Source organism: Malus domestica, chromosome 02 (genome assembly GCF_042453785.1).
Source record: "Malus domestica chromosome 02, GDT2T_hap1".
Lineage (NCBI taxonomy): Eukaryota > Viridiplantae > Streptophyta > Magnoliopsida > Rosales > Rosaceae > Malus > Malus domestica.
In genome coordinates this window covers 35328821-35354761 of record NC_091662.1, presented here as the reverse complement: position 1 = coordinate 35354761, position 25941 = coordinate 35328821, and the positions used below count along the sequence as shown (strand labels likewise).

General features: G+C 35.0%; 2 protein-coding genes across 2 annotated transcripts; both read right to left on the bottom strand.

The window, feature by feature from the left end:
• Positions 1-759: 759 nt before the first annotated feature.
• Positions 760-1872, bottom strand: LOC103418611 (MADS-box transcription factor 50-like). Its single transcript, XM_008356718.3, has one exon. The coding sequence runs from the start codon at positions 1870-1872 to the stop codon at positions 760-762; it is 1113 nt and encodes a 370-aa protein (XP_008354940.3).
• Positions 1873-9509: 7637 nt separating this feature from the next.
• On the bottom strand, positions 9510-12204 carry LOC103412527 (cytokinin dehydrogenase 6-like). The gene is made up of 5 exons (XM_008351076.3): positions 11301-12204; positions 10938-11065; positions 10577-10837; positions 10190-10452; positions 9510-10102 (listed from the first exon to the last, which is right to left on the bottom strand). Exons 1-5 carry the CDS (start codon positions 11914-11916, stop codon positions 9781-9783), a joined length of 1590 nt encoding a protein of 529 aa, XP_008349298.2. The 5' UTR covers positions 11917-12204; the 3' UTR covers positions 9510-9780.
• Positions 12205-25941: the final 13737 nt, after the last annotated feature.

Below are 25941 nucleotides of genomic sequence, written 5' to 3'. Positions count from 1 at the left end.
TACAACCTTTGACATTTCTTTTAAAGAGAGGTAGATTCCAAACTTTTAGTTCTTCAAAGATTTACGCTTATAATCCTAAGCTTCGTGCTGCGTCGGTTGGTGAACACAAATGCCCCTTGCAAAGCTTGGAATATTTAAGCTTAGATATTGCACTTAAGTACACAGAGAAGCCAAGTGATCCCTTGAAATGGTATATAGATTGCATTGCAGGCCTTGACGCTGTTAGTAGAGCAGACTTGTAAATAGATATTATTAAGTACTTGCACCACATAGATACTGAACTCCGTTGCAAATTGTTTGATTTAAATTTCAAAATTTTGGATTTGTGGTTTTTTATCAGCTATATGAACTTGCAGTATGAATTCGGATGTCATTTGTATTTTGTTACTTGTTTTTTTATAAGAAATAGCATGAAGTATATCAAATACAAGAGCTCTGCAGTAGCTAATTCATATTTCCAGCAATACGTTCATCTTTCTAGCACGCACCTAAATTCGTCTAATTAACTGCAACAAAAACTTATACAGATCGATCGATACTCAACCAGAGAAGAACCAGAAAACAACTACTACCTTGGATCCTAAAATTCTGGGATGCATGTAGGTGATCACAGCGTGTAAGTTATCAAAGGCCACTGTAAAATCCCAATACGAGACTAAATTAAACCTAAAATATATAGAATCAAATCAGTTATATAGAATTAAAAGCATCACTAATTAACTAACTAATTATTTTAAACTCCCAACAAGATATATTAAGTTAAGCCATCTTGTTATTCATGACTAGATACTGGCTGATATCTTCGTACTGATCATCGTCTCTCACTACCTGATGAGAAGCCTGCACTTGATGAACTTGATGAGATGATGAAACGCTAGCCGGCAGCACTGGATACTGCAAGTAGGGCACAGCTGGCTGCTGCATGAGTCGAGCTGAATAGTACTCCTGCCTCATCATATTCATATTCATATTCTCCACCGTAGACTGAATCATCATCGGGTTATTGAAGTTACTGTGATGCCGCCCTTCAAATGGTAATTGAGAATTACTGCCGGAAGCCCCTCCGGTTAACTGGAGACTACTATAGTTGTATTTGCTCTGCATCAGCATCCACATCGCCAGCGGACCGGGATTATTGTTAGGAGCCAAAACGCTATTCACATACTCATTTGAATTATCGAATCGAAGCATTTGATCGGAAGGGTGCTGCTGCTGCTGATGATGGTCAAATGATGAGACTGGAAAGGGCTGGAGGATCTCCACCATATCCATATTACTACGATTCCAAGAGCAGCTGGTCATAGGATTTTTGTCCTCCACATTGTTATCATTTTGATCCGGTTTGTAATAATTACAAGGCTGCCTTTGGGTTGATGAACAAATATACTGGTGTTCAGCAGGCCGGTTCCTCTTATGAAGTAATGTTCTCTTGCCAGCCTCGAGCTTAGCATCCAATGCATTCAGAAGCAGCTCCAGTTCATTTTCGGAGAAATTTTCAATACGTTCATCCCATGTTGGGTACTTGGCCTCGTACATCTCCTTGCGCGCTCTGTAGGTATCGACATGTACCTTTGTCTTTCGATCCATCAACAGGTCGGACAAATTGAAGGTTTTCTTGGCTGGTTTGCACGTGGTGCTTGCCTTGTACTTGTTGATTATGCGATTGACCTCACTCGGGTTTCTTGGCCACGTGTGGAGTTCGGGATTCCGACCAGCTTGTTTCGGGCCATAGATGATCATGCACACATCTAGGTCACAAAGAGTTGAAATCTCGCCGGCCTTCTTCAGAATTCCCTTCGTTCTCTTCTGAAACGTTGCTTTTCGAGCTCTTTCGTTCGTTATGAGTTCCATATTCAGCCTCCCGCGACCCATTTTCTTCTACTGCTCCAAGAAAAAAGAAACTTACATTCTTTTGAATAGAATTTGAAATTTGTCCAAAGAGTTGTATATTTTTCATTAGCAAGCTTTTGTTTGACTAGTACTTAATATTTTTTTCTTAGAAAATAGGCACAAATAAAAGCGGTTACAAACGTTTAACTAAAAATAAAATTGCGAAAGCACCCAATAGATAATAATCCTTATATGAACAACAATTTAGTGTCTATTTATGCATGTTTTTCATTTTTATTTAAAGGGTTTGCTTACAAATATGAAGGAGAAAAAAAAAACCCTAATTACCATTCCAGTCACAGACAGAGAACTCCAATTTTTAATCAATTTACACGCAATATCACGAACCCAAAACCAATAAAATTTCTCAATGCTTTGAGATTGACGAAAGTAAATTAGCAGAATATATCTCGTGATCTGAATGAATAATTTCCTATTAATAATTAATAAAAATAAAATATAAAACAAAATAAACCAGGTACTACACATGATCTGGGAAACACAAATTGATAACCAAACGGGATATAATTAACAAAAACGTAGGTATTTACAAAGAAAAAAAATATCATTTAAGGGGCTCACTTGTGAATGTTTTTAAAATGACTGAAAGCGTTTTTGGTGAAAAAAATTTTAAAGTTAATTTTTAGTAAAAATAGAAGTGAATTCTTGTAATCCACTTGAAATGCATAGTAAGAAACATTTATCTTGTGCTTCTGGCAAGAAGGATGGCCAAGTGCTTTTGGAACACAAAACATTTTATCTAAACACACTTTTAGTCATTTCAAAAGCACTTCCAATCCAGCCATAGAAACAAACTCAATGAAAATTAGCCGATCGAAACATGAAAAGAGGAGGAAAGTAATTGCAAAAAAAAATGTAATTGTACAAAATGCATGCGTAGACGTCTCATACAACAATATTTCACATATACTTTCTGAAGTAATCAATCTATCAGTTCACAATAAAAATGGCTTCTGCTATAGCAGTAACAAATTAAAGCGTTTTATTCCCACATAGGAAAAAACCAATTTAAAGGCATATTCAAATTTAGAGGTGAAAAATGAAACATATGAAATAGCCGTGAATAAACAGAAGATGATCGATACAGTAATTGAACAGTACGTACCTTTAATGGCTTCCAACAAGTTTTTGCCGTTTGGAGAACAGAAAATGGCTTCTTAAACCTCCTTTTTGTGAGATCTAACACTATTCTTTCCTTCATCTATATTATGGAAGAGGGATGGCTTGCCTTGCCGTTTACTGCACAATTTAAAAAACTCAATCATAATTAATTCCTGATTTTTTGGTTAATTAAGGTGATCAGAAAATAAATTATACATGCCAAATTCAGCAAATACATATATCAATTAGGAGAGATTATTCAACATGTCGGGTGAATTTTTATTTTCAAATTTTCAACCAATTATAATGCAATCAGCTATGTTTGTGGCACACTGAAAAAAAACATCCTCAATTAGCTGTTGTTTGAAAAAATAGAATCAATTACGCATTATTTCAATTCCATTTGTCGGCTTTTTTAACTTTTGATTTATTATATTGCTGCAAGCAATTTCATTTGCACATTAATTAGTTACACAAAGCTTTTGACGAAATACCATATTATACTGTAACTAAATACTATTTTTTTTTTTTATAAGAGAAGAAATCAATTTTGAAAACTGCCTAGAGCACCATATTGCATTTGGTCTAGTGATAGTTGTCTGCATTTAGTTGAAAGGAATGAGGATCCTCTCTGAATTCTCTTTGTGAGGATCTTAGGGATCCTCATATCATATCCATTAATCGTACATTATGTAGTCAGTTTTCGTCCGGTATTATTTGTTTTTAATTTTAAATAAAAATATTTAAAATGATTTATAACCGCACGATGTACGATGAACGGACACGATGTGAGGATCTCTGGGATCCTCACAAAGAGAATCCGTAGACGATCCTCATTCAGTTGAAAGAGATCTTAAGGTTAAGTCTGGTGCATTGCTCTGTTGCTTGGAGGCCAGAGATTGTGGTTGAAGACATTCGACAAATCAGTGTACGATTCAACACTATCTCTTGGGTTACACTATCTCCTGAGTTGCTTTGATGTAGGGCGTTTTAATTTGATTGTATTGGGGCTAGAGGTGTGCTAAGGAGAGTTTTTTTTATTATTTTTTAATTTTTTAATTATTATTTTTATTTGTAAACCGCTCAGTCTGCTAAGTATCATAATATAAATGAGGAGAAATTTAATTTTTTCGAGTGTCTGATGATCTCTCATTTATTTAAATAATATTTCATAAACCACATGACATGAATGTAGATCATTGGATTATTAAGTGCTTGTTTAATGAGTTTACTTTATGTGTGTGACACATAGCTGATCTCCCTAGCATTTTCCATTCTAAATTGTAGACCCGCCATGCCATAGTTACAAAATGTTGAGTAAAATGAGTTGGACCTTTAAATTTCATCCATTTTTCCGACAATTTTTTACTTCACCATTACATTTCGAGTTCGAAACTCTCATGTCTGTGTGAAGCTTCTTTTTTTTTTTCTCTGTCATCAGATGCAATTTTTAGAGAGAGAACTTCTGGAGAACTATAAACATTTTAATCCAGTCATCAAGCATGGGCTGATGGGCAGCTTGGGGCACATATGATGAAAGGTTTAGCTGGGCATACAAGGGGCATTGTTCCTATTCAATTTAAGTCTGACTTACGTTTCGCGTACATTGAAAACAAAAATTCATATGAGTTCGAAGAAAGAGAAGGGGAGGATTTATTAAAAGGAAAACTAATGAAAATGATTTGAAAATTTTGAGTTTTAACGATAAGGACAAAATAAAGTATAAAGTGAATAATACCAATATTGACTTTTTAGTATAAAAATATAGTTTTTCGTTAAAGTGAATAATACCAAGAGCTTTTCGTTAAAATTCCCACTAAACTATACATCCTCGTGACCAAAAACAGCAAATGCAGGGTACCTCTCCGGACTTGGATTCTCTGCCCTCCCATTTCGGTGCCCTTCTGTTTTGTGTGGTCACGGTTAATCCATGCTAACATTTTATATTGTTTTTTATAAAAATAATAAGACAAAAAAAAATAGTAATATAAAATATTGACGTGACTTAACCGTGACCACACAAACAGGAGAGCATGAGGAGGGCACCGAATTGGAAGGGCAGAGAATCCAAGCCCTACGTCTCCCACCCTTTTGTTTTCAAAGCATGATGTTTCACACGCCCCAAAAGAGCAGGACTAATCTCCAGTGGGATCCAAAAAAGCTAAAGACATTTCAATCCACTTGGCATAGTTAAATAACACGTCTTTCCAAAGCCTTCAACGAGAGAGCCACTGGTATTTTTACCAATTTGATGCCTCAAAGCCAAACAAAAAGGCAAACCTAAATTAAAATTCCACCCAATTTCCACCGGATCACTTGCCGTGGTTTACGTCCCCTACAAATTTTTTTTAATTATGATGGAAATACAAGTGGTACACCACGTGTTTTAATAAGAGTGGTGAAAATTTTTATTTTTTAAGTTATTAACTTTTTAGCACACATATCATACTATTTATATAATAACACGCAATATACCACCTGTAATCCATTACACTCAAAAATCTCTCGTCCCTACCCTCTACGATGCCCAGTTATTTTTAGGAACTGAATCATTCGGAATACCAATAGTACCCCCAGATATTTTGGAAAATGACAGCGTTTATCCTTGCTCTCGTTCCGTCGGTCGTCTCTCCCATCTCCTCCCGTTGCTCTCTCACTCCGGTTGTCCTTGCGAACAAGGTAACTTCCTCTCTCTCTCTCTCTCTCTCTCTCTCTCTCTCTCTATATATATATATATATATATATTTCATTTTAGATTTTGTGATTTTACTGTTTGGTTAATTTAATTTGGAATTTGGGTGCAGTGGATTTGGACTAGGGTTGTATCCAATTATTGATTAGGACATTGTTTCTTTGTTGCCAATTGAATATACCTATGATTATGTTTGTTGAATTGCACTGCTCTAAATGCTTTTCCCCAACTCCAGGCCTTGAAATTGATCTAATTTGCAAAAAATGATTCACTCCTTGGCATATTAATTTCTTATTAATTTGTATTCCTTGTGGGTGATGATGAGCCATTATTGTTCAATCAGTTGCATCTTGATCATTCAAATTTTAGATTGTTATGTCGATATATAGCTAGCACCGGTGTTTTTGAGGTTGTTCTTGGCGAGCTTTGAGTTCGAACCAATACAGCTCAACTCAACATTTGTGTCAACCATTGGAGTTGCCATGTCTCGTTCTTGACATCACGATATATTGGTTAACAATGTCACTAATTGATTTGTTTTTCTTGACATGTTTCTCTATCTAGGCATCGTAAGTATATATATGGTCATGAACTCGTTGAATTTTCTCTGCGTACAAGTATTGTGTTTTCTGTCCTTTTCTTTGGGGATGCAGATAGCTGAACATGTGCAAGGGGGGATCGTGAACCACAGATCATCGCAGCGTCCCAATTTGTTACATTCAAAGAGGTCAGTGATCATAACAATCCTAGATATAAAAAGTGACACTTGGTTATTGAAGAACTAACCTATGGAAATAATGGAAGAAGAAATCTTGCGGTACAGTGGTAAATAATCCATTCCAAAAGTATTAAAGTTCTGTCAATAAAAGTGGCAAGAAAGACTTTAGAGGTCCCAAATGCTTGTAGGCCTCTCATTCGGAAGCAGCAACATAAATCTCTAATCATTCGGAAGCAGTAAAGAAAGACTTTAGAGGTCCCAAATGCTTGTGGTGGTTTTGTAAACTCAAACATGAGTAGTTAAAGTGTACACACAAGTCATATTTGTGAACTGATCTTGTTATGCTATTTGAGTCCTTCTTGTGAATTGGTTTGATACGAGGACCTAATGTGTTGTATAATATCATGTTACTGATGTTTATGTTGGAGCAATTATTTGGCTGATGGTATTGTAGGCATCTGTGAAACATATTTAACTTACAGTAATTTTTTCACAATAACTTGTTCTTTTTCGGTCAAAGCTTAGCTCTTTTCAGCAAACAGACAAATAACTAGCATTTTCCAACGTGTCCTTTTGGTTACTGAATACAGTTATGGCACTTTTACAAAAAAAATTTACCAAACACCTTGTTTTTCTCAAAGCGTTATTATAATACTTTACCAAACACATAGTTGTGTATTCCACAACACAGCATAAACAATTTTTTTTTAAAGCACAACAATACTGAACTGTCCCTCAGTACTGTTAAGTATGTTGACTTATATCAAGGTATCTCCAATCCAACCATCATGGAAATCAGGACAGAACCTTGTGTAGTACAACTACTATTTGGTGCACTGGGCAACCTACCCACTCACATTCCATTGACTTATTATGTGCCCTTCATGGGGCAATAATTGCTCCTTGACCACAAACTTTTGGCTGTGAAATGCATATGTACGTGTTTCTTTTATATGTTAGATTCTTTTCATATCTATTTGTTTCTACACTTACTGGTATATGTGGTCAACTGGCACTGATGAAATCCTTGAAATTTGTGCCTTTGACATAACATGGACCTTTTTGTTGTGTCAGATTTTCCAACAGCTTTTTCTGTAGTCACTGGAGAAGCAACATTAGAATTATCAATGATTTTAAGTGAGACATCCATATTATATTTGAGGTAAGTGAGGTACTTAGCCATATTGTTCTTGATATTCTGTGGTTTGTACTAACTGAACAGTGGATTTTGTAAATATTTGAGTACCTTTAGAGGAAAGAGTACCTGTGTTAGCTAAACTGAATTCTTCTCTTTAGCTAACAAACTAACGTTGTCAAAAGTACTTAAATTCATCTTCCAAATATCAACCCCTATCACCTCATGAAAATTTTGTCTGGACCCCTTCTTGGGAATATTCTAAAGCTAGGGTCCTTAGCGTCCAAAGACATTAGCAAAGCTGAAGCTTTGCTTTATGTTGTGGTGATTTTAGTCTTCTGAGAGTCACTGGTGTTTTGAGTGGTTTGTGAAACAGAGGAAACCATTCTGAGCCAATGCATTTGTAATTATGAAGGTGGCCTTGGTGTCAAAGAACTTTACAATCACTATGTTGTACAGTCAACAGTGATTAAACAAGTACATGAATTGTTTGGACAACTGAATACCTATTCTAACTTTCTGAGACAAAGATGGAAGAATCTCTTAAGCAGCAAAAGTTTTCTCCTTTTTGAGTTCACTTTCTTTATAGATCATTCTTTCTGCTGACGTTGAATGAGCATGAAGGTGGATGACATTGTAGAATTTCATTAATTTTGATATTGGATGGTTGAAATAACAGGCATGAAAAATCATGGATATTATATGATTAGTTAGCCAAACCGAGCGCAGTGGTGTTCTAGGATTCATACAGATGGCCCCACGTAGTGGGATAAGGCTTTGTTGTTGTTGTTGTATTATATGATTAGCCAGACCATTAAACTGGAAACCTCCCTTTGTAGAGAAAAATGTCCCTTGTAAAGTTATTTTAGTTTGAGATCTACGCCAGCCTGCTACACTGTGTGCAGCTTCTAGGTTAAGAGAAGAACAAGAAACCCAAAAACAGTAAAAGTAAACAAAGGATAAGTTAAGCATCTTTGTTTCAAATTAGTTGGGTGAATGCCACTAAATTTATTTGTTCAGTGTGTCCAATACCTCAATACAGTCATTAGGATATTCTGTTATATTTCAGGTTTATCGCGGTTCATTACTGGTCTAAGAGTAACCTCTATCAGTTTCTTTTTTGCTACACACACACACATGCACGCACGCACACTTCACACACACACACACGCACGCACACTGCGCACACTGCACACACTGACACACACACACACACTGCACACACACACGCACGCACTGTATGTCATGTTTCCTGCCTGTGAATTTTAGTGAAGTGAATGACTAGGCAAATAATATCAATATTGTCCAAGTCCTTGTTTTCAGAGATCATGTTTTTCTTATGCCCTTCACAATGAAACATATCTTCTATTCAATTTTGCAGTATATTTATATATATTTTACACACACACAGAGACATGAATATGATGTTGAATTTCTAGGTTCCTACGATTGCTGATGTAAAAGTTGGAATCTGTTCTGGAAAGGAATTATTCTGTAACTGTGTTTAATAGTTATCAAATGGAACATAGCCAAAGGAATTGCTTTAATGTCATTTTATTTTGTACATGATCATTTTATAAGCTAAATGAATACTTTGTAGGTCTAGCCCCTTCCCACAAGTTGTAGTTGCCAGCTCTTTCCCGATTCCGTACAAATTAGAGCTGTCCTAGATTAGTGGATGTATGATAGCAAGATATGATAATAATATATATTGCAAGATGACAGAGGAAAGAAGGTGAAGATTGTAACTACAGGTTAATTTTTCTTTTGGGTTCCCTATCTCCTTGTATATCTCTATGTTTTTTTTCTTCTTTATCCTGATCTTTGCTGGTGTTGTACAAGTTACCCCTGCTTTGTTCTGAGGATTTTACTTCTTTTCATTGGAGGAAATATAAATTATTGATAAGATATCGGAGATATGATATTAGATTTTTTTTATGCAACTGGATTCATGATCTAAATTATTCAGCCATATTTACAAGAATTATTATTTACATCCTCTACAGAGCTGGCGTTTCTCCAGTCCCTTTACAACTATGTCTTATAGTTGGTATAAAGTTATTTTAACCGTTGTCTTAAAACACTTGCAGTCTCCCTGCAACACATATATGGCTCGTGAATATAAAAGTAGCTCAGAACCTTTTTGGTTAAGGAACTTTCCCGCATGCCTTTAGGGCCTCTTCTCTTAATCTCTTATATATTAACAGTAACACGTAGCAGCTGTCATGAGAAGGGTATTGCCTTTTGAAATATTCTTTGTCCAGGAGCAAGTATTGCCAAAGGGTCGTAAGCAGATTTTCTCTGCACAAAGTCTTCCCAGCGTGGGCCGAAGTGGGCCTTCCATTCTTCCTGTGTAGCGTAATGGGGTAGATATTGCTTGACCCCAAGCTGGGCTGTTTCACAGAATTCTAAAATTCTTTGGTTTTGAGTTAAGATGTGTTCTAATCCATCAGTTACAGTTGACGAGGGAACTGCAGAGGTGAGGAATGCCACTAAGTAGAAAATATCTTCCTCCGGTATAACTACAGAAGTTCTGTTGTCCCACCTGAAAATAGATTTAAGAAATTAATCATTAAGACAAGCTGTAGGGAATTTTGGTGATAACAACATATTTGATGTAACTGCTGCGTACTTTGATCTGTTAGCTGGGTATATGAGGACAGGGCCGTTGCTTGTTTCTGTAAGGATATTGCCAAAAACTTCTTTAGCAAAAGTGTGAATTTTGCTTTTTGGTATAAGAAGATTGAGCCATGGGTGTGGAACGTCCCACAAATCCTTTGAGCGTAATTTGATCTCGGACGCATGCACCCTGTCCAGGAAATCTATGTATGCAACTTCTGACACAAATAGCGTTGAACGGATGTAGCTTAATTGAGACAATGAGTTCTCGATCTCCTGCATGCCAGAAAGAGATATATGATTGTGATGTTAGTTATACAGTCAAATTACAACTGAATTCGACCAAATCATTCAGAATTTCAAAATTAACAGGCTGCTGGTGGGCCATTGCATTACTCACCTCATCTATTATTTTGGTCTTGTCCAGGTTGAAATATTTGGCCAATTCTAGGCAGAAGAGAGTTTTTCCATCTGACTTAAACTGGCTGGCCTGAACTGGGTCCTTTGAATTGAAGGATGACCTCCAGTTGTTTAGCAGACCGGTCCTGTTTATTATCACGAATCCTTCAATGTAGTCAAATGTATTTTCTGCAGACATTAGATGCTCCTGATCTTGAGTAAATGCCGTGAAATCTGAATACAGGACTCTAATCCATTTTACCTGTACACAAAATGTAGATTTTGGTTAACAACTGGCACTTTGTACTCCAACTGGAAGCTTAACTTGTGACACATTAACCTCAATGATATATAGTTTTTACCCTTGCAGGTGCTGCTTCCAGCGATATTCTGGCCCGGGTTATGATGCCAAACTGACCGAGCCCCCCAAGAACACTATGAAATAGGTCTTCGTTCTGCTCCTCTGAACAATTTACAACCTCCCCTTTTCCTGCACTCATTTTTAGTTCATCTGTTAGTAAGAATTGATGTTATGTGCTCAATAAACAAATTTCGTAGATATTCTTTTAAAGTTGTAGCCAGGGTATCTTTCATGAGACCAGGGTCAAAGTATGACATGCTTCATGAGCAAGTTAGACCTTTGACGTTGGTCTTGTCTTCCATGGTGATATGTCACCATCACCGTGGAAGCTTCCCTCCCCCGCGCGGGTTTAGTTTAAACAAACCTGTAACAACTTCCAGCTGGTGGACATTGCTGATCTGCGGGCCATGCCGGAATGCCTGTCCGCTTATCCCAGCATTAGACAGAGTACCACCGATAGTTAGATGCAAGTAGTCTGTCCATGATTTTGGCGCTAACCCATATTTCAAGCTTTCACGCAGGATATTTATCCACAATTCACCTCCAGAGGCATCCACGTATGGAGAACTTCCGGTGTGAATCTGGATTTGTGGAACCTTGAGTGATTCCATATTGATAACAACTCCTTGGTGGGCTTGTGACTGGCCCTGGAGTGAGTGACCATGGCCTCTAGCTGCAACTGTGAGCTCCGAACGAGGACCCAAGTCCCAAACATGCCTAACAATAGTGGCTATGTCTGAAACCGTCTTTGGATGCAGCACTGCCACAGGAAGGAACTGATATCTGTTGCCAAAATCTCTGGCTGCATGGTGAACTTCATGGAAGTTGAAATGCCCGTCTAGAGGAAGTGTTTTCAACGAAGGGGTGTTTGGAGAACAAAGGTTAGTTCTAATGGTTACACAGCTCATGAACAAGACCATGATGCATTCGATGATAAACACGTTCATTTGTTTGGGGAAGTAAACGGGTGGATACCTCATTTTTTTTTTTTTCCGGTTAGAAACGATGGAGGAAGGTGAAGGTGAAAGGAGTTTAATGTTTGAGTTGTTTCTTAGTGAGAAAAGAGTAAAAGGCAAATGAGAGGTGTACAATGCCAAGGAAACAAATGGTTGAGGAGGGAATTTAAAGGGAAAAAAGGGTTTGGGTGGCAAGGGCTGAGTCAACCTGGCGTCTTCATCAGTTGTTAGAATCCGTATGAAGACTGCCTACTTTGAGTGGAAGAGTTTTAGGATTTTTTTTAAGTTCTTTTTGGGGTCTTTCTATGTAAGAGAGAAGAGTTTTATGTTTTTCTTTTTTAGTTCTTCTTTTTGGGGTCTTTTGTCTATAGGAGAGAAGTAGTCATCACACACAACACATATGCCAAGTTGAAAGGAGAAAAAGTCACAGAGAAAGTAAGATTTCACGAATCTTTGCACTTTTTTAAACAGTTGCAACCACAATCCCACCTTTTTCCATTCTCTAAACTTTTTTGATTTAATGTTAATGATTTTCTTGCATTTTACAGTAAAAATTATTGCTTCTACCTGGATGCATCGGATGACAGGTATGTATTCCGGTACCCCCCATATTCGTGTCTGTCGGTCACATGAATGATCCGATCAGATTCAGGGTTTGTGTCATTGAATCCATATTTTTATCATAATGTTAACATCGCCATATCTAGTTGCATATCAGATGACGGAGACTGAAGCCTGCCTTCTGGCCGTGGTGGTGTTCATTTGAGATTGAGAGGGAGGAAAGTGATGGGTCCATGTGGCACGTGAAGTTGAAATCGTATGTGCGTTTTGTGGGGGTGAAATGCTATGATTTGTCTCTGTATTGGGGCCCTTCTGGCTCACTTTGAATGGGCGAAGGAACACAACTCTTCTGCCCATCAACAGCTACTGCTAATATCAAGCCTCCCAGCAAATGGACAACTTTGAATGATTCCCTTGTTCATATGTTTTATTCAGAAAATAATTTCTGCAAATCTCTTCTCGTTCTGTACATTCTTGTTTATTTCTCCCTTGCTTCTCCTTAATTTATTCGATCCAAATGCCAAAAATAGATAGGGGTGTGCATGGGATAAAAGTGGCGTGCGGAAATTATTTCCCTTTATCAGCTTATTCTCTACAACTTGTGTATTGGAGCAACAATTGGAAATTTGCATCTCTATGGGGAGCAAGCAATATTCCATCTCCCCTTTCCCTTTTTTATCGGCATATTAGTCCCACTTGTACAGATTGATAGATTACATTGTATCCCTTCATGAAAGTTTATGCCTTAATTAATTTTTTTTTTTTTTTGGGAATTGTCTCTAATTCTTTGTACTAAACAAAATCAGTAGTCTTTTAGGCTTTAACCTGTCTCCATATGTATGAGAAGATCTTGTATGTTATGGGTGGCGTCATGATTTTGTTCCATAAGAGGACAATAGCAGTGATTTCAATAACCTAATAATAATTGGGAAAGTGGAATCTAACATCAACAAGTGAAATGGATGAATGTCAGATATTGTGTGCACTGAACATGATGGTCCATGCTATATCACAAGGTTTCACTTCTTTGGCTTGGAAGATTCTAACATTGCCAACAACCAAATCTTCTTGTGGGGACTATCTTGTTTTGCAAGTGGTGGATTGTCTTAATAGTTATGACATTTCTCCCAAACCCATTGCGCTTCAGGTTCCAATCATTCCCCTTCCTCTTAGTGTACTGCAGAATATCGCTTGTGGTAAAAAAAAAAACATTAAAAAACAAATCTTCTATAGGGTACTTTGTTTTTGGAGAACTTTTTTAGGTCCAAGACACGATGTCAAATTCTTACAAGAGTGGATGCAAGATTCAGATATCGTTTTCGAAAAAAATATTTTCTGTGTCCGGTACACTGTCATAACTCTCACAAGAGCAGTTGAAAAATTCTAACACCACAAAGAACCAAATCTTTTTCAGGGCTACAATGCATGGACATGGACATGGGGAGACGACATGGTAATATGTTAAATGAACAAGAAAAATTATTGTATGATTACAAAGAAATACGAGCACGGGAATACAAAGATTAACCGTGGTAAGAGATCGAACTATGGCTAGACTTAAACAACTAATAAATAACATATTGAACTACAAAAATATTCCTATGTATTCAATATTCTTACACAAAATGTACTAAAAAAAATTCTTACAAAAAACAAAAATCTGATTTTTTTAGTTTTTTTTCCTTTCTCATATCTCATTTTTAAATACATTTTTAGTGATGTGGTTGAAGTTCCTCAAGGTTTTAGTGAAAAGAGGCATGGTACGATACAATGTTAAGTTCGAGGACTAAAAAAAATTACTATGAGTTCAGGGACTAAATTAAATTAGATATAAAGTTCAGGAACCATTACTACGATTAAACCAAGATTTTTTCATCTGCTCATGTGAGAGTTTTGACAGTTTGCTAGACACGGAATAATTTTTTCAAAAACAAAATACAAAACTCTAAAGAAGATATGATTGTTTGTGATATTAAAATCTTGCATCCACTATTGTAAGAGTTTGACATAGTGTATTAGACCTATAAAAAAGTTCTCCAAAAACAAAATACCAGACCCTAAAGAAGAATTTTATTTTCCAGAAAACAATATTCTACAATAATCTACACTAAGTGAGATCAATCTAAGTAACCATGTCGTCCGAAATGTGGTTTTTATCGACGTTTGTTGGCGTTTAGGTCATGATTATGTCGTTTTGATTAGTACATTACAAAACCCTGTAAAGATTATCTGTTGGTAACTTCTTCTAGCTACTAAAAGGGGTTCTCTATCGATCTTTTATCATTAAATATTTAGGGTATTTTTAAAGTTGAGGTTTGCTTTTGACAAGTTCATTGGCAGCTGCCATTTTGTTATTAGTTTATGTATGCCATTAGAATTATTTTTTTCCTTAAAAGTTTTAGTTTTAATATTCTCTTGTGGGAGTCTGACACAAAAGATTATTTTTTAAAATGAAAATTACCAAACCCTAAAGCTACCATACATGGACTTTGAAGTTGCATTGCCTAATATGTACAAGTTGCTAAGCCTCGGGTTGAGGTGATTTTTAAAAAAGTTGGTATGAAAAAAAATTGAGAGAATTTTTGGGGATTGTTAAACATCCAAAAACAGCTTTATTTCAAAGTTTCAGAAGAAAAAAATCAAAAAGTGGAAGCTGCAAAAGCAGCTTCAAAAAGCGGCTTATATTGTGAAAAATGCGGAGCTACAGTAACTACATACGTACGACAAATGCAGGTTCGAAGATACTGTCCCAGAGATCCAAATCATCTCCGAGAACAAGTTCACTCATTCTACTCCACGGCAGGTCAATGTTAGACCCGAAAACGTTCTTGAGCCACTCCAAGCTCCCTTCTAATACCTCTTTGATGTTCATTGTCTCCCTGAATCACCCTCAGAGCCTCGCACAGCACTGAAACGACGTCGGAGCACTGAGCATCGGGACGACAAGCGTTGAGTATCCCGGAAACCCATGACTTGCGACTGTCGAGGAAGAGGCAGAGGATGTGCTCCGGCCGGAGGTCGTCGATCAAAGCGACAGCGGCCAAGGCGTCAGCGTAGGAGGATATGGGCAATCAGAGTTCTCGATCGAAGAGGCGGTCGCGGGCGCGCTGAGAGATCTGGGACTTGAAAATAAAATATATTTAGTATTAAATTAATAGCACATCTAGGATTATACTTTTTTTTATCATTTCACACAGTTACAGCTGTTTTATATAAAAGTTTACCAAACACTATTATACTGCTTTTTTTCCAAAAGCACTTTTACAAAAAAGTTTACCAAACACTCTGCTTCTTTATTTCACAGCCGCTTATTTTCACAGCACAGCAGAAACAGCTTTTTTTTCAAAGCACAACAATACCAAACTAGCCCTAAGACTAACCATTTTCATTTTGTATTTGTATAGTTAAAATTTCATTTTGTTTTAAGTTTTAGATTTTCATTGTTTTTTAGCTTCTTCTTTTCTTCTTTGAAGTTTTAAGTTGAAGATGACTAATAGAAAAGGTAAAAAAAGACGGTGTTTGTGAAAATGACTAATAGGGCAACAAAGAAACTAATATTAGAGTTCCTGGAAAAAAATTAAATTAAGGATAAAATTTAAGGATCACTGCTACAATTAAGTCAAAATTCCGACATTGTAAAGAACCAAGTCTTCTTTAGGGTTTGACAATTTTCCTTTTGAAACATACTCTTTTGTGTCAGACTCCCACAAGAGAATATGAAAACTAATGGCATACATAAACTAACAAGAAAATGGCAGCTGCCAATGAACTTGTCAAAAGCAAACCTCAACTTTAACAAACCCTAAATGTTTAAGGATAAAAGATCGATAGAGAAACCATTTTAGTAGCTAGAAGCAGATACCAGCTGAGAATCTGTTAAAGGGTATTGTAATGTACTGATGAAAACGACATAATTATGACCTAAACGCCAATAAACATCGATAAAAAACCACATTTGGGACGACATAGTCACATAGGTTGGTCTCACTCTCATGCAAGTGTCCTAATCAGCAAACACAAATCTTTGTTAGGATTAAAAAATTAAGATTGCTGTAATAATTTGATAAAGATAATGCAAGTGTAGTGCTTGTGGCATGCTTGCCAAGTGTGAACTCTTTGTGATGTAGTCCTCTCATTTGTGGATTTGTGCTGAAAAACCTAATCCTTTATAATTGCATGCTTTCTGGAAGGATTTGTAATGTGGGGATAGCCCTAATGCGCATATCATGAGGACCCCATTGTGGGGTTTTCTTGTCTATCCGATGCTTTTTTAGCAGAATATTGCAACGTGTTTCAACTTAATTTAGCAGTGGAAACTAATGTTGAGTACAATCACCACACATGTGTCGTAATAGAGGTCCAAGGGCGGCTATAAAGAGGGTCCCCTACTTACTTTCCATGGTCAATTTGTCATGTCTATGTTCATGAAAAATTGTTTAGAGAAATCACATTCAAGGTACAGAGGTGAACCACGTCATTTTATACAATGAGAATACATGTTTTTTTCATTACGATCTAGTGATATTTATTTTCACTAAGAAGTCTCATATTCGATTTATAAAAATGACAAATTTGATACTTATATACATTAGCAGACTCATTCTATAGCTTACTCATATATTGTTTCCCTCAAAGTGAAATACCGTTGTATGCAAAATAGAGATATATACTTTCTATTCGACAAAAAAAAAGAGATATATACTTTCTATATAATTAAGAAAACACTATTAACCATGACATAGGAAATGAAAACTCTCTCTCTATTTTATGAAATAATTTTGATGTCCGTTTGGTAATCTTTTTATTTTACGTTAAATATAGAAGAAAAATAGTTGGGATAAATGAGGGAAAAGAGTGGAGAGAGGGGACAATTGAGAAACGGACAATGAATAAAATTAAAGCTTAGAAATGAAAACAACTTAAAATTGTGTTTAGGTTTTAGTTCTCTACCATTTTTCCGAACCCTTCTCAATCATGAATTTCTCCCATATATTTCCTCTGTCTTTATTAACACATTTACCTATTTAGGGGCTGTAAACTGTCACACCACTTTGCATATGCATTGACGTTGTGATTCTTACACAAATTATTTAAGTATCTACTAATTCACATTTCATGTACAACCTAATGCAATTATACTAATCTATTACTATATATATTTTAAGCTACGATATTAGCACTCTAAAAAAGTCATTTTTGTAATGAAAGAGCTACAATCCAACAAAGCATTCAAAATTACACAAAACATAGGTCTAAAGACCCCCATAATATCTTCTTGCATCCGACGTCCTACACCAGCAGGAGGAGTTTCAAAAGTATAGCAGCCAAAATTCAATTGAGGACCAATCTCAGCAAGTTTATCAACGACAAAATTATATTCTCTATAAACATGATGAATCTAAAATAGTTATTTTGCACTCTTTGCAAGTGTATTTTTCTTTTAACATTTCTACATATTTAGAGTTCAGAGTAACTTTTTAGAATGACTATAAAAACTCCAAACAGAAAACAAATTACACCGCACATCAGTGGTATCTTAAATCTTGGTGCAATAAGTTAGTGTATTAACATTATTATTGTTAGATGATTACACAACCAAGTACAATCTGGAGCAGTCGATTGGCTAGTTGGAAATGAAAATCCCCGAATCATAAAGTAGCAAGTGGGTGATGTGTCCACTAGGCTTGAGGAGATAGGTGGGATTGCCACGTTAATTAGGTATTTTAAGTCGTCCATATCAGCCATCATCATGCATGCCATTGAAGTTAAAGAAACAAAAATGTGATTAGAGAGCCGGAAACGACACATAAAATTGTTGTGGGATGATATCAAACCCTCTGAGATTATAAACAATTATTCTTATCATGTTCCCTAACCCACTTTTATTCCACTTTAATCAATGTCTTCTTGTCTCTTCCAAAATCCCTGAGGTAAAAAAATATGGAAAAAGTAAAATCTCCCAGCTTGCTTAGTTGTCGTGACTATCAAACTCTTCTTTGAGGTAAAAGAATTGTATGTATCTCTCAATCTCCTATGCACACGTAAACGATTAGGGTAAATAAAAAGTGAAAGATAGAGGTGAATGTATAATTATATAACTTGTTTTATGCATCTCTCAGCCTCCCATGCACACGTATACTAAAAGATTAGGGTAAATAAAAAGTGAAAGGTAGAAGTGAATGCATAATTATATAACTTGTTTGATGATAAGAAAATAATATAACTTGTTTTTATCAAGGAGAGATGCTAAAAGAACTCTCTTACAAATTGAGACTATTCACAGACTCTTTGTCATCTCATTTTTTTTACATAATATTTTATAGTGTTGACTCGGCAATTAATTTTAACTGTGAGATGACATAGAGTTTATGGAGAATCTCCTTAGCATTTCTCTTTATCAAATAGATCTTGTAGTTTAAGAAAAAATGACAGCCATCACTGTGGATTATTTGAAACATTGAAATTGTTATATATCATTGTATTGCAAAGAAAAGCCACTGCTGGCTGAGAGTAAAACGAGGAAGATGTTCGGCTTAAAAGGTAATGAGTTCTGCTTTATTTGATCCGTGTCATATTATTTAAAGTATAAATCTATTAACTTACTAAGAAATTGCAGTGAATAATATATTCCCCGTCGACCATATGAATTACATCTCTATGTGTTATAATTTTGTCACCTGCAGTTAGCCAAGTTCTTCATTGTGTTACTTCATCAAAAGGGATTTTTAATCTATGTTTTTCTTTTTCCTCTTCTCGACCTCTCACACGATTATAAGGAAAGCTGTAGCAAGGAGTTGAAGCACAAATTTACTTTCAATAATTAGTCTTACTAAGAACATTTAAAATCGAAAGAAAAGCTGCAGCTGCAATCTTTCAAGAAAGGAATGTTGTACATAGTGTTAGTAATGTCTCAATGTGTTAGTAATGTCGACATAGTTAATTTTTAGGTAATAAATGTCGACATAGTGTTAGTAATGTCTCAATCTGTTGTTAGTATAGTATCGAGTTCGTAAAATTTTGTACAAACTTAATTATATATGTGAACTTGTCTTGGGTATCAAGTAGTGCATGAAAGTCTTGTCTAAGTATGGTATACAATTGCTTAATGATTTGGCTAAGTGATTCATCTCATTCTGTTCTCTATATTTTTTTTTCACTATACATATTATTCTCATCATTGTTTCAGTTTTTGGCTATTATTGAATTATTTTTTTCCATAAATCTATTTTCTTCTCTATGAGTTCTAGTCTCAATAAGAATGCTAGTTCTTACTATTCATATGTTATGATATATATCACACTAGACTTATTGGAGGGTCCCATTGGCATGCATCTAGTAGGAATTGAACCTACGAAATCGCAAATTATGAGTTGGGCGCTTTAACCATCTAGCAATGGATGCTTAGCGAGGATCATCGTACATGGTGAATAACCAAACTTCAATTGAAATGAAATCTTTCGGATAAATCAATGCAGTTTAGGAGGACTCAATGAAATGACATCAATTCAAATCCTGGATTTTCTTTGACATAAAAAAAAAATAGAATTTTTGAATTGAGAGAGATCTAAAATTCTCACTATTTCTTAGATTCATGGACCATAGTATCAATATACACCTTTTTTTTAATTAACAAAAAAATTATTAATAAAAACATTAGCAGTAACCCTTTATTGTATCAAGGATTAGGAGACGAACAATCTCCCATAAAAAGTCCTTTGTTCCTCACATTTATATAAACTCTTTTTATTTTTACTTTTTAATGTAAGCGATCTTACCACTTTAATTTAGGAAAGAAGATTTGAACCTATCCTTCTCCCATTGATCTCCACTTAACATATCTTTTCTTCTAATTTTTTGCCTTTTTCCTTGTAGCATTGACCCTTCTCAACCTTCAGTTTGTGGATTGAATACCAACCGACATGGTTTTGGCTTTTTGGTTGAAGTAGATTAGGGTAGGTTTATTCAGCTTAAAAAAAACATTTGAACTCATGATAGATAAGGAACTGATAGTACCCTTTGTACTAAAAAAATATTAATTTGTACCATCAAACTTTCCTCGATAACTTGTACTATGAATGAGTTATTTCCTTGTTGTTGTTGAACACTGAGTTCGATTCTTTTAATTTTATAGTTTTTTAAGTTGATCTTTCCATAGTATTAGAAAAAAAAAAGCTTTATTTTTTATAATCTATAGTTTCTATCAAAAAGGGAAAGAAAAAAAAATTAACCTTTCTTAACAAATTTCTGGCTCGGCCATTGAAATAAAGTAAAGAATTCTACGAACTAAAACAAACAAGACTTGCAAATAAAAAAAATGATGTGTTTATAAATTATTCCCTTGTTTTGAACATATACGTAAAGCACTAGCCGTACAGATACGTAGCTCACTCTTCTCCTACATATTGGAAAACAATAGGACCACAATTGAAAGACTTGCTAAGATAATGAAATATCAATACAGCTGCCAAACAGCAAACCCTAAATGTTTACCAAAAAAAAAAAAAAAACAGCAAACCCTAAATAAAAGTTTCTGTTTTTTTTTCTTCAAACGAATGTGACCCCTAGCCAAGCAGCATCTCTAGTGTGATCCTTACTCATCCCATGTGCTCAATGCTACATTCCATCTGATGCTGCGGTTACAATTGATTGAGTCAAAGTATATTGTGAAGGACTTGATTGATATTCTCTAGATCTTCTCCTTTTCAATTCTGTCACAGAATGAAGCTTCATGTTCAGTTCACGAGTCTCCTTTTCATGAAAACATTACCACATCAAAGTCACAAGAAATTGCGTATGTATATACGTGGATAGAGAATATTTGCACACGTATGTGAATAATTAGATTTGGTTTTTTAGCACTTAATTTATAGAGATTCGACGTGAAAAATCAATTCATAGAGATTCTAACGTGAAAAACAGAGTGCTGGCTGTCGACTGCATAACACACTCCCTCTCCTCCTTTCTCCGGGCTTGGGACCATCATCACTTAATGAATAACTTCAAATTTTCAACTTTGAATTTGCGGGCATATTTCCTAGGTTTAGGTAATTAAATTTAGAGAGATTTTGGATGCGGTCCCTAAATACCAATATTCTTTGACTAAAACCTTTGCGGTTTTTATATTTTGATTGAAGTCCCTGACATTAATGTAATAATGTATTTCTATGTAGGTTATAATATTTTTAAATTAAAAATAAAATTTGTAGTTATTTATATAATGAGATTTTATATAAAACCCATAATTTGTGGGATTAAAAAAAATATTAAAGATAAATTATATTCTCCAATATATTGGGTATATATATATATACATTGGTACGTTCATCAAAAGTAGCCAAAATATTGTTGTACCAAAACATGGGTACATTTTTCATAAACACAAAAAAAAAAAAAAAAGACTTAATAACATTATTAAATTTCTTCTATTAAACTTGACAATGATACATTCTCAAATCAACGAAATACAATGTACCCAATGATACATTCTCAAATCAAAAAAATACAATGTACCCTTATAAGTTTAAAAAATGGATTAGAGAAAAGATTGAATGAATTTTATATAAAAAAAGGGGTACATTTTTCATATAACAAATTGGTATATTTAAGAATGGGTACATTTAAGATTCGAAAAAATTGAAAAATTATATGAATAGGTACATATAAGATAAAAATTTAATGGGTACAAACTTATTCTAATTTTACTTTTTATTTTTTGGAACTGTTTGAATTGAAAATTAATTATAAGTTTAATAAGGGTGTGAGTATTAAAACTCTAAATCAATTACTAATTTTTATTTAAAAAAATTATGTAACTGAAATGTAATTCATTAATATGGAAAATTATATAATTGAAATTGTAGACATCGAAATTTCGGTAAATAAATGTTGACCGATAAATCAAAGTGTCAACGCTCATGTATTACATAAATTTTACACGTAGCGTGTGACTCAACGAAAATTGAAATGAGTTGGAAAAGTCATCAAATAGGACACGTGTCAACACTTGGCAGAAACGACTTATTTCATCTGGGATATTATATTCAAAATTAAGCCTTGGAAAATTCTATAAATACAAGCCCATTTCATTCATTTGGGGGACCAATGGATATTACACCTTGAAGCTCTGAAGCTCTGAAGCTCTGAAACTCCGAAGCTCTCAAGCATCCAGGTTCCCGAAGAATCAAGAAAGCCTTCTTCGTTCTTCGTTCATCGTTCTTCCAAGATCAAGCCCCGACGGCCCTTGAAGAAAGTGTTCTTCGTTCATCGTTCATCCAAGATCAAGCCCCAACGGCCCTTTGGATCAACGAACGTCGACAAATCCATACATCCAACCGTTCTTCAAGATCAAGCCCAAAAGCCCTTGAAGACCTGTTCATCACTGTTCTTCAAGATCAAGCCCAAAAGCCCTTGGAGATCCGTTCATCACTGTTCTTCAAAGATCAAGCCCAAAAGCCCCTTTGAAGATCCGCTCAAAGCCACCTTCAAGATCAAGTCCACGGCCCTTGAAGAACGTTCATCCTTAGATCAAGCCCAACGGCCCTTTGGATCAATCGCACATCCACCAATCAACACCTTACGGAGATCGAATCAGAGGATCAAAATAGAGAGAGATTGTAACCCAAAATCATCAAATACATAATATTTGTTTGTGCACGTCGTTGTTCTTGTCTCTTTCGTTTCAGGAATTTTCCGTGTTCACAGAAATGTAATTCATTAATATACTAATGCTAGGGATTTTGATCAAAATTTGAAAACTGATAAAGTCTTAATACATTAGAAACTGAGGACCGGATACTAATTGTTCCTTAAATTTATGTTGTTAGTTTGCTATAGTAAAGGTTTTCCAAACTAATCACCCCAATTTTTTATCGAACTCTTTTCTTAACTTCTCACGTGAAATGAGACACATATAATAATAATGCAGAACCAGATTCAGCAGAAGTTTCTAACAATACATGGAAACAAAATTTTGGATAGAGATTCACATAAACAAATTAAAGAGAGAGAGAAGGTGGGAGATGGAGTAATGGACGTATTGGACGTATAACTACTCGAGTTTGGATGCTCTCTACGTTTGTTTTCTGTGTTGACATATGCATAGTTACATCAAATTAATTAAGTTAAATACTTCCATTTTCAGTTTCATATTTTTTTAATATGAACCCTAAATTCTAAAATAATGGTGTATGTAATAAACAGAGGAACCAAGCATACGTGTCTAGTTCTCACTGTCCAAGTAGATTTTAGTTTTATTTTTATCAATGTTGTCCAGGTCGATTGGATTCTACAACCCAAAACCCTAAATAATGGCTTGATATAGCGATGATTTGATTTCTGTCCAGGTCCAAATAGGTATGTTACTTTTATCGTTATTGTGACATAACTTTAGTGGTGGCATTTTTTCATGTAGTGGCATTACAGGGGTTTAATTGTTTGTACAAATTTACTTCTAGATTAATAAATTGGTAAATATATGTACCCACATAAGCACCTTTTGTAGCTCTTTTGTTCATCAATAGAATCACGCTATCGTTTTGTTTCAAAGAAAAAATAAGAAGAAGATTGGATTCTTGAAAGCAATACAACAGAGAATGAAATTCACATGTCTTTATATTTGCAGCTAGTTGTCAAACCCTACAAGAAATTCCAATACTTTTTCTAAAGAAAAAGAAAACAAAGGAGGATATGAATCCCCCTAGTACACTTAGAGTGATCCTTTTCTTTCTGATCATGCCATGTGCTCATCAAGTCAATGAATATATAGGTTATTATGAGATCGATCTCTTCCTTTCCATCTCCGTCACAGAATGCAGCCTCATGTTCCGTCCCTTTTCATGAAAACTGATGTCTGTCATGCAGTAATCGGATGCTAAGAATTCAATCTTCAGCGTGCAATCTTTAGATCCGGTCAGATCCTTTTGAAAGAAGTTGATGTTCGTCCATAAAATTAAGTGACAATGCGAAGAATAAATCAACTCCTTCCTTATAAGCACATGTAAAATCACTTAATTCTCCGATGTATGATTCACATTCTCAATACCTCTCACTATTGCAATAACTTTGGCTTAGTCTGAATCATTTGATTAGGGGTGGGGAATGGACTAAGTTTGACAATAGACTAGCCATAATAATATGGTTCGAATTCATCTTTGACGAAAATCAAACCTAAGACATCTACTCACTTGCAATTGGAAAATAATATTATTAGATCGTAGTACTAAGTAACAACTTTGAACGTTTTTTTAAATGACAATATTAATATATACAAGATGAAAGCCTATAAATTTCACTGGTGGAGCCACATAAGCAACTAGTTTTTTCAAAAACTTTAATAGCCAAAGAAGCAACTAGTTTTTTTTTTTTTTTTTCAAAAACTTTAATAGCCAAAGAAGCAGCTATGTTAATTTTGCGACCAAAAAGACTTTCAAAGTCTCTTTCTCCCACGAGCCATTTTGCTTTCTTTGATTGAGTAATAACATTTGTCGGCCGCATAAAACATAGCTCTCGGAAAATTCCACGTGCTTCATCTATTAAGACTGGTTAGGTCTAACTCCAACGCAGGGCCGGCGCTGAGGGTGCAAGTGGTGCTACCGCACAAGATCCCTAAATCGAAAGGGCCTCTTATATTTCAATTTTGCATGCATTTACTTATATATAGTAGTATGTGTAAATTACTATAAACTTGAGTCTTAGTGCAAGTGGAATTATTGCTTCTTTACATCCCTTTAGGGGATGGGTTTGAAACTCATCTCCATCATTTTTTCAGTTTATATTTTTATTAAATGCATAAGCTTCCACAAAATTATATAAAAATTCCACATAATAACATACAAATTCGAACTCTAACCCTCTAAATAGTTAAGGAAAAACAATATGCCACCTTTTCACTGGTTGATTTGTTAAATTTGTTTGTGCAATTAGAATTTAAGAAGCTCAATTGAAAACTAATATTATTATTTTGAACAAAAAAATATAAAAAAATTAAATTCTTAGTACTTTTTAGGGCCTCCAATTCACTTTCTCACAGGGCCCCTGAAATCTCAGGGCCGGTTCTGCTCCAACGGCCAATGTTGGAAGCACAGGACAAACCAATTTTGACACATGTTTTGGTAAGGCTCACTTTATAATGTATTTCAACGATTCGAACCTCTTATATTTTAGTACATAATTCCTATATCATCTTTGCAAAAAAAATTAGATAAATCCAAAAGCATTAAGACATTTATTTGTAGTTAAGAAAATAGACGAATACAATTCTACAAGAAACACTAAATAATCCAATGGTCCTATGATTTTGGATTTGAGTGATTTTTGGTAGACATGATCTTTGAGGTAAGACATAAAAAATAGACAATTAGATCGTTGAAATACATTACAAACTGAACCCTCTAAACTATGCGTTTAAATATGTCAAAAGCTTGTATCTCCGAATTCTAACTGTATATTCATGGATGGTGGTAGACAAATCAATTATAATTCCTTTGAAGC

Coding starts and splice junctions, on each gene's coding strand:
- LOC103418611 (XM_008356718.3), bottom strand. CDS start 1,872: ATGGGTCGCGGGAGGCTGAATATGGAACTCATAACGAACGAAAGAGCT.
- LOC103412527 (XM_008351076.3), bottom strand. CDS start 11,916: ATGAGGTATCCACCCGTTTACTTCCCCAAACAAATGAACGTGTTTATC. Junction 11,066..11,300: donor CCAGCTGGAAGTTGTTACAG/GTTTGTTTAAAC, acceptor AAATGAGTGCAG/GAAAAGGGGAGGTTGTAAAT. Junction 10,103..10,189: donor TACCCAGCTAACAGATCAAA/GTACGCAGCAGT, acceptor ATCTATTTTCAG/GTGGGACAACAGAACTTCTG.